Below are 13,322 nucleotides of genomic sequence, written 5' to 3' on the forward strand. Positions count from 1 at the left end.
TATTTTCAATAGCATGTAAACACATATTACATTAAAAATTAAAAGTACTATTTTAATATCACTTTTAATATTTTTTTTAATATTACACAATTAAATAATCAATGGTATCAGTTTTTTTTTTCCTTTTTTCCTTCAACATTACCATTGAAAAGTATATTTTTGCAAAAAAAAAAAAATAATAATTCAATTTCTTAAAATAAATCACTTTGTAAACTTGATAATTCTATCAAAAAATTTAATTGTCTATTTACAATATTTTTAAACCTTTTTTTTAATTATAATATTCCAGCTCAAACTTTATAATTATATTATATATTTTCTTAATTAAATTTTTATACGACTTTTAATTTTGTAATTAAGTCATTTTTATATCAAAAATCTTAAAATTAACAAAATATTCCTTCTAAATATTATATAGTCAAAGATCTCATTAAATTTTTAATTATTGATAGTTTTAATTTAGGAAAAGATATTCTATTAGCTCTATATTTTTTATTCATTGAGTAGTTGGTTCATGTCCATTCACTTTTTTTTCCTCTACATTTTATTTCTGTGTATTTTGTTTTGTTCTTTAATTTTTGTCATCAAGAATGTTGTTTGTTTTTATTTGGAGTTTGTGAGAAGAAATCAGAAACAGAAAGAAAGATTCAAAGCTTTAAAACATACACATGTACTTAACACGTACACACTTTTTTCTTTACATACTCACTCTTCTTAATCGGTTGTTGAATTCTGAATAAATAGTGTCTGCTTGCGAGAAAAAGTAGTTGGACTTGGATGCTTCCCAAAACACACTGCAATGAACAACAACTTCAAACCTCAAAGGTTCTCTCTTTTTCTAGTTTTTGACTTTTTTTTTCTTCTCATCACTGTGTTTTTTTTTTTGTCCTTTTTGTAATTCTTTTCAGTTCAAATTTAACTTCAAGTTTGTAACTTTTTTTATATTGTTTCATACCCCATGATTTGTTTTCCCTTAGAAACTTTATGATCTCTGTTAATGTAAGTTTCAGCTCAAATTTTCATTAAAGTTCGTAACTTTTTTTATGTTGTTCCATAACCCAGAATTTGTTTGTTATAAACTTTATGATCTGTATTAATGTTTGTTAGCATATGTATATATATATATATGTAATGATATGCATTTTCTTTGCTTTTCATGGATCTGTTGTTGTGACCAGAAAAAAGCTGATAATCCTTATTCAATAGTGATGATGATTATGCAATATATGAACTTCCTAAGACTCCATGTTTTGTCCTTGTTCATGGTTCTTTGACTCTGAATTTGTTTAATTGTTGAATTGTTGCTTTTTTTTCTCAGATAGATAGAGTTTGGTTGTAAAAGAAAACAGAAGCACTGGCTGGTTCCCCTTAGTGCATAAATCTACAGTTGCCACCATGTTTCACCGCCGGAGCAATTCTCATCAAGATCATGAAAACAGCGAGGTTTATGCCGAATCCAAGGTACTAATTTTAGTCAAAGCGACATTTATTTTGAAACAGTTAATCTTAACAATGTGAAGGTGGCAGATAATCTTAACAAAATGCATAATCACCATCTGTGTAAGCATTTTAAGGTTTTAATTGTGAGTATTGGAACTCTAAAAACAGGTTAAGGAGCTAAAGGGAGCAATGGGACCATTATCCGGGCGCAGCTTGAAGTACTGCACAGATGCTTGTTTTAAGAGATATTTGGAAGCTCGGAATTGGAATGTAGACAAGTCCAAGAAGATGTTGGAGGATACACTAAATTGGAGATCAACCTATAAGCCTGAGGAGATTCGCTGGGTAAAATTTTAAGTTCATCTACTTTAGACCTCAATAGCTTTGTTTAAGAGAAGTTGCACTTAAGAATTTGTCTGCATTAACTTGTTTTTGTTGCCACCAAGTTTAATGTGAATGTATCTTAGTACAAGGTGTTAGAATTATATGTATGCATGGAATTTTCCCTGTTGTGACTTTGGTGCATTAGTATGGTGACTATGGTTTGAAATACTGCTAATGCAATGTCATTCGACAGCATGAGGTTGCCGTGGAAGGGGAGACAGGGAAACTGTATAGAGCAAGTTTTCATGACAGGCAAGGAAGGACTGTTCTTATCTTGAGACCTGGAATGCAGGTACTGTAATTTGGAATTTTAAGATTTTCGGCTTAGTTTCGGGTTAAATAAGTTTTCAGCTGCTGTAAAATTATTGGTTTATGGTTTTAGTATTTGTGAAAGTTTTAGTTGTGGTTTTAGTGAAAAATGTTCAAAAGTAAGTGAAATTACAAATTAGTCTCTATCGTCATCTAAAGTACCAATCAACTTTGCGCCGATGGTTCATCCGTTTCTAAGTTGATTTGTATACAAGAAGATGGTAGGGACTAATTTCGCTTTACTAGAACCATAAATCGTTATTTACAGGGATCAAAACCTTATTTAACTCTGTAGCTTAACTATGATTTGCTTGAGTTATTGATGGAGGTACTGAAATTGGTTATATTTTGATGTGGTTGAAGAACACCAAATCAATGGAGAATCAGATGAAGCACTTGGTGTATCTTTTGGAAAATGCAATGCTTAACCTTCCACCAGGTCAAGAACAAATGGCATGGTTGATAGATTTCACTGGCTGGTCATTGACTAATAGCGTGCCGGTTAAGTTGGCCAGAGACACCATCAACACTCTTCAGAATCACTATCCTGAGAGGCTTGCCATTGCATTTCTTTACAATCCTCCAAGAATTTTTGAAGCTTTTTGGAAGGTTAGTTTGTAATCTAAGAACATGCTACAATTTAGTATATATTTCTTTTCTTGCATCAATGTCCACTACAATTATATTATGCAGGATCAATTACATTGCACAACTAATTTAATGTTTTATACAAGTTCCAAATTATTATCCAAAATCTTTAAAAGATTAGTTGGAGGTTGCATATCAATTTCATGAATAATTAGCAACAAAGTTATAATACTCATAGTTACAAGTTCTATTACTGTTTTATGCAGATAGTCAAGTACTTTTTGGATACAAAGACATTTGAGAAAGTGAAGTTTGTGTATCCCAAAAACAAAGATAGTGTGGAACTCATGAAGTCTTATTTTGATGATGAGAATCTTCCAAAAGAATTAGGAGGAAAAAGCACTATGAAGTATAACCATGAAGAGTTCTCAAGATTAATGGTTCAAGATGATTTGAAATGTGCAGCATTTTGGGGTTCTGAATCAGAAGTAGCTCCAGATCCGGATTACAATGAAGCCACCTCAATTTGAGGCACTTAACCTCTTTGCGAAGATATATAATATATGAATACTAATCAATAATTGTATAGCAATTAGCACCAAGAAAATTAGGACTAAGCATGGCAATGTTGCTCAATAAAAAAAAATACTTATTCAACTATATTAAAAATTATCCATTCTAAATTCTAGGTAGAGACAAATGAATTAATTATTTAAGCTTGAAGCATGAATGATATATAGAGTTATTTAATGTGTGCTTGATTTGAACTTATTTTATTTACAAAAATAGATATATATATTAAATAAAAAAATTGTTTTAGCAGACAAATGTCTTGTGTTAAGAATTAAGATAAAACTTGTTCAGTTTTTCAGTTCACCAAAAAAAAAAAAAAAAAAAGATGAAAAGTGGAGACATGACCAACAATACAATTTTCTTTGTTACTTTCTCTACTGTCTTATAATTTCTGTATCTTTTATCCTAAAACATGCATGAAGAATGCAGCACAATTTTTTTTTATCAGTGTGAATACAGCAATATTAATCATAAACTACTGTGACATTTTCCAAAGTAGGAAAGCATTTGATCATTTACATGAAAATGGAATTTCATACAGCTGTGTTCTTCTGCTTAAAGATACAAAATATTGCAATCATATCACAAATGTCATCCGACCCTAATAACAAAAGTTGAGCATCTACACAAAACAAAAATGTTTCCTTAAAAGCTTGTAAAGGGATACAAAACCTATTCAAAAAGGAAAATTGTGGGTGGAGAGGATATTATTTAGGGGGAGGGGGATTATTGTCAGCTAAACAAAGGGAGAAGAACTAGTCACCTTAGAACTATAGAAGCACAAATCTTTTCAACTCATATAAAAAGGGTTTATCATATGAAACGCCTTTTGAAATTTCTTGTAGTTGTTTGATATGAGCGAACTAATAGGCTGACACCTATGCCAACCCCTACACAGATTCCAAGACCAATTCCAACACCAACTCTAACACCAGCATTGAACCATGATAGTTCACCATCTTCTCCATCTAAATATGCTGTTCTTTGCCAATATAAGTTGTTGTAATCCTCCTCTTGTTCTGGTTTGAAGCTTCTGTATTCAGATACCTACGGCAGGAAATTTGAGGAAAAAATTATTTACACAATGCAAGTATTTCTAAAGATCAACATACATATGCCACATTATTTCTCTGTAATTTCATGCAAGAAATATGGCCCTTTGACAATTTCTGATTAGCTGGTATTACTTTGTATTTTGTAAAATACGACACCAACATGAAATTGGACATGCATTAGTATGACAAAATATCTGAAAATAATTCACATGGCACATAAATAAATGCTTCACTTGATTAAAAAAAAAGAAAAAACAAACAGTTTATATGGAATTCTGATATGGTACTGCATAATATTATTGCCAAGACCAAGAAATAGTTAATGAAAAAGCATACTATGAATTCAGATACCAATAATGTGTTCTTTGGTATTTTGGTCTAATTTGGGTAATTTTATTTTCACTAAATTTCTTCACAAAATTTTGTAACTATTGATGAAAACAAAATAACAGGAAATAGACACTGGGAACACCAAACACCACTAAACAAGATTATGGAGATACATCATGCATAAAACAAATGAAGGCCATGCAGCTCCTATCATACATATACAAATGCAGAGATGCCATCTCAAAAGAGTATTGTGCCTCTGCCCATAATACAATGACACTTCCAGGATAGGATTTTATTCAGTAGTTGGGACCAATGAACAAAGACAATACTAGCAAACATAAAGGGACCAAAATAAAGATTAATCAGTGCAGAATTTGTATTGTACTATCCATCAAAGGAAGTTTGAAACCTTTTTTTATTGTCATAATATTAAGTGGGAAATTGACACGTACTATTCTTACAAAAGAGTGCCATACTGCAAAAAATATAATTGATATATGAATATACTAAAGTAACAAATTTGCTCTAGCATGATACTCTCATGTTAGTAACAAGAATGGGAAGATCCCGACCCTACATCCCTAATGGACTGAAAGATATAAGCATCATAACATCATGCCGAAAAAAAAAACGAGTAAATTACACTGAACTCTCTTATCGCCAGATGATATTTCACAGAACACCTTTCTATTTATAAAAGTATACACCCTCTTTGAGATTTAGATAATATGTCACTTGAACTATTGTATTTTGTAAAATATGACACTAGCTTCTCTTATGAACATGACACTAATCTCGACTCTGAAGAAGTGACAAGTAAAGTATCATCTAACCTCAAGAACGATCAGTGTAATTTTTCCAAATCAAACAGACAATTACTGCATAAGCTAATGAAAAGCCATTCCTCATTTTTACCTGCAAATCGAGTCCTTGATCAGCCGCATCTTTTTTACACTCAGTACTTTCATATTCTGGAATAGCATCCAACATGCACTTTCTATTATGCTTCTTCCTGCAATTGAGCTGCAGTGTCTTGGTTAAGATTATTGGTTTTCCAGAGAAGCTTCCAGCAACATAAACCTCAATCTCAGGACAAGCTAATTCAGAAATAGCTGCAACATGTTTTCCCTTGAAGAATCCGCTGCTAGCATTCATCTGTGTTTCACAACTCATGCTCCATTTCTTTGTGTTGTTCCTTGATTCACCAACAAAACCATTGCTATTAGACATCTCCAACACCCCAGAGAGAATGCAAAGCTCCTTATCATAGACCTCGAACTTTATGCTTCCCGTCAAACGTATGCTATCTGTGCTCACAAAGATAGCTTCTTCGGATTTCTTATCGACACGGTCTCTACGGAGAACCGAACACACCCCATCAGAGTATATGCTGCTTCTAACACCATTAACCTCTAAAAGGGTGTCGGGGGATAGAGGAATATGATTGAGAGATAAAAATTCTGGGGTGGATTCATCCACCTGAAAGCCACTAACCCTTACATAAAAGACTCTTAGATCGAACCACGGAGATGATAGTTTTATGCAGGGTTTATAGGGAGAATACTTAATGATCTGAAGGCTTCTGTTGGCAGCTTCTCCGTTGCAAGATGATGATTCATAAGGTCCTTCCATTTTCATATATATCCCACTAAATCACTCACTGAAACCGTCCATCGAATAGATAGAGGGCATGTCCGAAAGTGTAACCACAAAGTCTACATCAATCAAATTCACCAACGAATTGAAACCTGCTTCAAAAGAAACATAGTATAATCTCACACAACCAAAGCAATAAATCTTAAACAAAAACAACAACAATCGATGTAACAGTGTCCTATCATACATCATGCATGTTTAAACCAGCTTCCAACATTAAATCTTGCACATCCTAAAAGAATGGAAGAAAATCAGACAAGAAACAGAAAAAACAAAGGACAAGGAACATACATGTGTTGTGCCCTCCTTTTACCCAAATCTAAAGAATATTGTGAAACAACATAAAGGGTATATATGATCTGAGATTTGAGAAAAAACCTCAGTTCAAAGTTGAGATTTGAGAAAGTGAACAATCCTGAAAGAGGAGAAAAGAAACTCATATAATCAATAATAAATAACAATAATAACAGAAAATTTCAAGAATTAAGAATGAAAACAGAACAAAGAGATGACTGTATAGTAACCTTTTCACAAAAACCAGTGTGGCAATTTAGCAAACAGAAGACATGCACTCAACAGAAGAAAGAGTTTATAGTACATAACAAGGATCCAAAATCTGTGTTGTGTTGTAGGAAGATGCATAACCACACACAAATTGTTCAATCCCAATATTTCAGGCGATAAACTCTAACCATGAAAAATCCTTACATCCACCAATAACAATAATAATAATATTAATATAAAGATTATATTTATATATGATATGATTATATATGGCAACACAAGTTGGTGTGTTTTTTTTCTTTCCTCTTATGGTTTAATAGAAACCACAATTATTGTTATGCAATCAAATCAAATTCTGAAAAACCAATGTAACCTTTTTGAGATGATTGGATTGGCCACATAATGACATGCTCCAATCTTTTGATACAAAGCATCAATCTTCCTTGTCACGTGACCGTTGCAAGCTGGCAATGCCACAAACAACCACTTTGTCTTATAGCAAGAAAAAATAACATGATATATATATATATATATATATAAAGTTATGAGAAGACTTTTTTTTTTTTGTGACTTAGTTATGAGAAGACTTGAACTCGAGATTTCTAGACAAAAATAAAAAAAATTATACCATTTAAATTTTTAGGTGAGAAAAAATAATTTAATATTATATATTTATATCATATATTTAATATAATTTTTTTTTGTGACTATCTATATTTAATATATTTATTTTTAGAGAGGCTGCTAGCTGAAAATATGGGAATTAAAATAAGTATATACTCTTAATATGATTTTTATGTGCCCAATAAAGAATAAAATAGTTGACTCTTTTTTTTTTATTTTAAAACTATTACAGAATATTCAGATTTACAGTTAAAAAAATTAAAATTTATTTTATTTAATATTTATTAATTATTATTAATATTAATAAATACTAAATAAAGTAAATTATAGCTGATCATAGCTGATATTACCATTACACAAGTCACTTTATTATGTATCATGACAATTTGCATAAAAAGAAAAATTCCATTTTAAAGTTATTATTTGAAATATTAAAGATAACAAAAAATTGTTACATAGAGGTAAAAAATTAATTATTAAATTAGTCATTATGAATTCTTAGACATACTAATTTACATATTTTTTTAATTAAATAATCAACCATTAAATAATCAAATCTGTAAAAGACGAGTAAATTAAACTTATTTACAATTAACATAATAAATCTTTTATAATATATTAAATATATATTTTTATAAGCAATGTCTAATTGGTAATTAAAATATTAAAACTTATGATTGGATGATAGGATACTACAAATTAATTTGATCTCTTAGATTAAGAGTTTGTTTGGGCACCATTTTTAAAAAAAAATTAAATGATATTTTTTATAAAAATAAAAATAATTTTATATTTGAACATCGTATGTAAAAAGATTTTTTTATTTATCAATTATGTTTTGGGTAAAATAAGATAAAAGTATTTTTTTATTTATTTATATGTAAAAAATATTTGTTTAAGAAAAATCTTTAAAAAAAGATGTAAATTTTAATTTCTAAAAAGAAATATTTTTTATTTTTTAGTATTTTTATTTTTATTATTAAAAATTTGCTGAACACGTTAAAAAATAAAAAAAAATATTTTTTTATCGATTTAATGGTGCCAAAAAACACTAAAATTAAAATAGAATACTACTATATAATCAAGTTATTTTATTAATCAAATTTAATAAGTTAGTCCAATAACTTATTATCATAATAAAATTCAATCGAAAAAAAATACGCATTAAATATATTAATTAAATTTAAGATAAACTATCAAAAATACATTTAAATTATTTTATTGTAAATAAAAATATCTCTAAATTTTGTTATTAATAAAAATATTTTTACATTATTTAAAAATTTGACAATAATATATATTTGTGAACTAAAACCTTCTATGTTAATAAAAAAATAGTAATATGACAACAGAACTTCTTATGTGATAAATTAGATTTTAACATTGACATGTGAACTATATCACATTTTTATTTTTTCATTAAGGGAGCAGGTTTTTGTCAAGAACAAAATTCTTTTTAAAATTATATGCGCCAAAATGTTTTTTGACTAAGAAAATCCATTCTTATCCGATGATGAATTATGAATTTGCATTACGTCTCACGAGGCCGGTGCCTTTAAAAGAAGGAAAAGTCTATGAGCTGTAATTTTTGTGTTTTTTGGTCAGCATTTAATTATTAAAATAAAAATAAATAATATTTTATTATTAGAGGTAATCTCACACCATTAAAAATATTATTAATCATCAATTGATAGTTACAAAATACTAAAATTGCTGACCTCTAACATTCTTTTTAAAAGAAAGCGATGTTCTTCAAATATATATATCATCACGTTTATGGCATACTTTTTGTGAACAATATTTGAAATAGAAAGAACAATTGTCAATGCAATTAATTAGTAGTATTTGGAATTAAATTAGACATAAATTTGTTTATTAATGTTATGTTAGTTACACGCCATCCACCCTCTAATATGAATTAACTTTATAGTTTATACTCTATATTCTTCCTTCACTTAAAAGGTTTTATGTAATATATATTTATTTAACATTTAAGAACACCTGTATTGAGACAAATAATTGAAATATATGTTGTCACAATTGACAGCTTAAGATCATCGTGATCCTAAGTCATCAAATTTAAGATTAATTTATCAAATTGATCTTATCATGTTACTATTTGGAGTAAGACAAGCTGTTCACAAATGAGAAACTTAGCCACGCAGCCTTCCGTTTATGCGTATACTTTTTCTTCGCATAAGTTTCGATCAACTTAATTTAAAAAATATATAGGATAAAGTATAATTTTTGTTTCTGAAATTTGATAAAAATTTTTAAAAAATTTAAAGTTTTATTTTATTTTAATTTTGTCTTAAAAATTTTTTATTTATATTAAATTTATCAATTAATTTTTTAAAAATATAAGACTAATTCAATAATAATTTCATAAGAACAATACTGAATACAAATAAATTAAGCATAATTTTTATATATTAGTGTTAGATTAATTTTAATTTTTTTAAAAATTTAGTCGTCAATGATATATTTGATGTAAATAAAAAAATTTTAAAACAAAATTAAAATAAAATAAAATTTAAATATATTTTTAAAATTTTTGTCACCAGAATAAAAAAATTTACTTTCCAAATATATATAACTTGTTAAAGAAATGTTTGTATGGATAAAAAATTATTAAAACAAGTTGGAAACAATATTTAAATCTTGCTAGACCCAAATTCAATTTCCATTATGTTCATTTTCGTTATGTTTGCAAATCATATACGAATATATGTTGAATGAATAATGTTGTGCAAGGGAGTATACACATCTTTAGATTAAGAAAGTGGTAGTTCTTTTTTATTTTATTTTTTTTACAGTATTTTTCGAATAGAATTCAAATTCATAATAGATTAGTTTTTGAACAGTCAAATTGAGAAGCATGATTCAATCAACTTGAGAAAGTGGTAGTATAAAATTGGAGGAAAGAAAAAATAGAAAAAATAAATAAATAAATAACACAAGAGAAGGAAAGTAGTGTGAGACCCCTAGTACTCTAGTAGTGATTAGAACAACACCCCAAACCATGGTTGATCCTTTTGGGTCCACCACTACCCTAACCATGGTTAAAAATCCACCATATTGCTTTAGGGTTTATTATAAAAAGAAAATCTATTATTGATTCACATTTTAATATTTGTTTAGATGAACTTTGAAAAAAAATTCGAATTATTTTTTTAATTTTTAAAAAAAATAAAAATAATTTTATATTTAAATATTTAATACAAAATTTTTTTTATCTATTAATTATATTTAGATATAATAATATAAAAATATATTTTTTGTTTATTTATTATATAAAAAATATTTAAAAAAAAGATCTTTTTCAAAAAATATAAATTATAACTTTAAAAAAAAATATATTATTTATTTTTTTAATATTTTTATTTTTATTATTAAAAATTTATCAAACACGTTAAAATTAAAAAAAATGTTTTTTTTATTAAAAAGAGATTTTTTTTATCAAAATTAATAATAACACCCAAACAAACACTCAGAATAATACTTTATTTAAAAATAAAATAGAATGTTAACTTCGATTCAAAATAAGACATGCTTTAATTGATAAAATACTTCTTCAAGCACTATATATAAAACAAACTTTCAAGAGCAAAGAGGTTATCAACTTTGTCACAAAATCTCTCTATTAGAGACAAAATTTCAGTTTTTAGTCAATTCCACTCTTGCTATGATCTCTAAAACTCATTTATTATTATCTGTTCCAAGTTTAATTTATTCATTATATAAATAAAATTCTGAGTGGCATTGCATGTAGTTAGATCTTACTTTATTAACATGTTATTTTCCCCTCCTTAGCTTTTGGTGGGAAGAAATAGTGTGTATAAACAACATTAGATGAATTAAATGGTTTATGAGAATCAATAAGAAAATTGATGTGGTGGTGGCAACACATTATAAATTTCAGGTTTTTGGTTTGATTTGTAAAAGAATTAACTTCAATTCAAAGAAAAAGTTAAATATATGATTAAAAAGGAATAATTAGATTTATTAAAAAGAAAATAGAAAAAGACATTTTGAGTTTAAACATTTTTTACTCTTAAAATCGCAACCTACAAATGAAATTTTAATAAATAGAAAATATTTTTAGTGAAGTATAAGAATTGTCTTTGAAAAATATATCGTTAGCAAAAGAGAAAATTATCTTTAAAATAAAAAGAAAAATTACTCATACATCCAAAAGGCTTACTTTTTTCTCATGAATATTTTAAATTTTTATCCTTTTACAGGTAAATTTACAGTACTATATATAATCTTTTATAAATAATTTTAATATATTCTTATAATATTTAAAATCAATATTTTAGTAGAGAGTAAAAAAATTAATTAATATCTAATGCAAAATATAAATAAAAAAATAAAAAATATTAATTACCTATAATTTTTCTAATAGTTTTTTGTACTTTTTTTTTTTTGGTGTCTAGTATTTTGTAGTATTGTCTCAAGCATTTTTAGCTTTTATGATTTTTTATATTTTATTTATTTTAGCACTGTAGTTGAGTTTTCAGAATCCTATTCTGGTCAAGGATATTCGTCTACTTCTTGCTTTTAACAGTAACATTCTAATTTTCTAATGCTTCTAGATAGAGTGAGAGAAAGAGAGACAAGTTTTCTTTTTCTTTTGTTTGTATCATCACAAAACCAAGAAGAAGCACAGGATTTTGCTGTGCTGAATAATCAATCTTTGATTATTTGTAAGTCCTTAAACGGATATTATTATTATTAAGGGATCTTTATTTATGGCCTTCTTCTTCAATAGGTTTCCTTAGGATATTATTAATTTGTAAAAGATATATATAATTTGAGAAAAGAAGGATTTTTTTATGATTAATGATTGATGGGTAAGAAGAAACCGCAAAAGATTAAGGAGCTTTCATCAGTAGAAATAGCTGAAGCAGCATCATCATCAAAAGAAGCAATAATAGAGCAACAACAAAAACAGCTACCTAGGAAAAGAGGACGACCAAGGAAGATTATTGTGAAAATGGAAGGTGGTGGTGGTGGTGATAATGTTGAAGAGAAAAAAGCCCAAGCAAGCATGGAACAAGAACAAGGCAAAGAGAACAAAGAAGAAGAAGCAGAAGTTCCTAAAGGAGGGATGGTGGTTCCTTCTAGAAGCAGAGCTAGGAGGAAAAGCAGACCAAGAAAGAGCAGTTAGTTTATGTATTATTTATAATTTATGATAATTAGTTCTTTTCTTTATAATTTATGATAATTAGTAGAGGATATCTTGTCCTATCTTTTTCTATATTTCTTCTCTTCCTCTCCATAAAAATAAAAAAGAAAAACAAAACTTATTTTAAGCACACAAAAACTAAATCTATGCTCCAAGACCTTATGTTTATTTGTTGCTCTGCCAGGGGATGACTGCACTAAACAAAACATAATTAATGAGATAATAATGTACATGTCTAACACCACTAGTTCTATCATTTTTCCATTCTTTGATAATGAAGTTCCCTCTCAGCAGTTTTACCAATCATGAAGTTCCTCTCACCTGATAATGTTAGTAACAAGTGAATTTCACAGTTGATAATGTTATAAGTAAACCACCAAATAAGCATCAACATTTTGGTCATATAACAGAGAAACAATATTTTTAAGAGGGTTATCCTTCGTACCAGTTGAGTAGGCAATTTCCGAACAAAACCAACAGTGTCAACACAAAGAATATAGTTGACATATGTAAATTAATTAATAACTGCACGGACAAAATTATAAAATGTAGTTGACATAGAAACTAAGGATTATCAAGTAACCATAAATTAAAACAAAATGCATATTCTCCAACAGAATCTAAAATCGGTATATTACATCCATGAATGTATTCAACTCAATTGG

At 27.8% G+C, this 13,322-nt stretch overlaps 3 protein-coding genes across 9 annotated transcripts; 2 read left to right on the forward strand and 1 right to left on the reverse strand.

Moving 5' to 3' along the window:
* Positions 1 to 441: 441 nt before the first annotated feature.
* Positions 442 to 3,471, forward strand: LOC107605747 (Sec14p-like phosphatidylinositol transfer family protein). Of its 2 annotated transcripts, none has more exons than XM_016307716.3 (6): positions 442 to 825; positions 1,319 to 1,461; positions 1,609 to 1,785; positions 2,018 to 2,116; positions 2,497 to 2,742; positions 2,988 to 3,471. In XM_016307716.3, exons 2-6 carry the CDS (start codon positions 1,396 to 1,398, stop codon positions 3,249 to 3,251), a joined length of 852 nt encoding a protein of 283 aa, XP_016163202.1. In that variant the 5' UTR covers positions 442 to 825; positions 1,319 to 1,395; the 3' UTR covers positions 3,252 to 3,471. The 2 variants fall into 2 exon arrangements, with proteins under 2 accessions (XP_016163202.1, XP_016163203.1); XM_016307717.3 differs by having other exon boundaries at positions 815 to 999.
* A 309-nt stretch (positions 3,472 to 3,780) lies between these two features.
* Positions 3,781 to 7,343, reverse strand: LOC107605748 (Erythronate-4-phosphate dehydrogenase family protein). 6 transcript variants are annotated; one of them, XM_021105381.2, is made up of 4 exons: positions 7,216 to 7,343; positions 6,717 to 6,753; positions 5,598 to 6,430; positions 3,781 to 4,341 (listed from the first exon to the last, which is right to left on the reverse strand). In XM_021105381.2, exons 3-4 carry the CDS (start codon positions 6,318 to 6,320, stop codon positions 4,108 to 4,110), a joined length of 957 nt encoding a protein of 318 aa, XP_020961040.1. In that variant the 5' UTR covers positions 6,321 to 6,430; positions 6,717 to 6,753; positions 7,216 to 7,343; the 3' UTR covers positions 3,781 to 4,107. The 6 variants fall into 6 exon arrangements, with proteins under 6 accessions (XP_020961040.1, XP_088347666.1, XP_016163205.1 ...); XM_088491540.1 differs by having other exon boundaries at positions 6,630 to 6,753; positions 7,216 to 7,342; XM_016307719.3 differs by lacking the exon at positions 7,216 to 7,343 and adding an exon at positions 6,863 to 7,121 and having other exon boundaries at positions 6,630 to 6,753.
* Positions 7,344 to 12,178: 4,835 nt separating this feature from the next.
* On the forward strand, positions 12,179 to 12,795 carry LOC148563172 (uncharacterized). The gene has a single exon (XM_088489259.1). The coding sequence runs from the start codon at positions 12,319 to 12,321 to the stop codon at positions 12,637 to 12,639; it is 321 nt and encodes a 106-aa protein (XP_088345385.1). The 5' UTR covers positions 12,179 to 12,318; the 3' UTR covers positions 12,640 to 12,795.
* The last annotated feature ends 527 nt before the right edge of the window (positions 12,796 to 13,322 follow it).

The sequence above is a fragment of the Arachis ipaensis genome, chromosome B6, assembly GCF_059453495.1.
Source record: "Arachis ipaensis isolate K30076 ecotype BB chromosome B6, ASM5945349v1, whole genome shotgun sequence".
NCBI classification, from domain to species: domain Eukaryota; kingdom Viridiplantae; phylum Streptophyta; class Magnoliopsida; order Fabales; family Fabaceae; genus Arachis; species Arachis ipaensis.

Excerpts from the sequence above, each read along its gene's own strand:
- LOC107605747 (XM_016307716.3), top strand. The coding sequence starts at position 1,396 with ATGTTTCACCGCCGGAGCAATTCTCATCAAGATCATGAAAACAGCGAG. Across the intron at positions 1,462-1,608 it reads AGGTTTATGCCGAATCCAAG|GTTAAGGAGCTAAAGGGAGC; the intron begins GTACTAATTTTA and ends CTCTAAAAACAG. Across the intron at positions 1,786-2,017 it reads AGCCTGAGGAGATTCGCTGG|CATGAGGTTGCCGTGGAAGG; the intron begins GTAAAATTTTAA and ends GTCATTCGACAG.
- LOC107605748 (XM_021105381.2), bottom strand. The coding sequence starts at position 6,320 with ATGAAAATGGAAGGACCTTATGAATCATCATCTTGCAACGGAGAAGCT. Across the intron at positions 4,342-5,597 it reads ATCAAGGACTCGATTTGCAG|GTATCTGAATACAGAAGCTT; the intron begins GTAAAAATGAGG and ends TTCCTGCCGTAG.
- LOC148563172 (XM_088489259.1), top strand. The coding sequence starts at position 12,319 with ATGGGTAAGAAGAAACCGCAAAAGATTAAGGAGCTTTCATCAGTAGAA.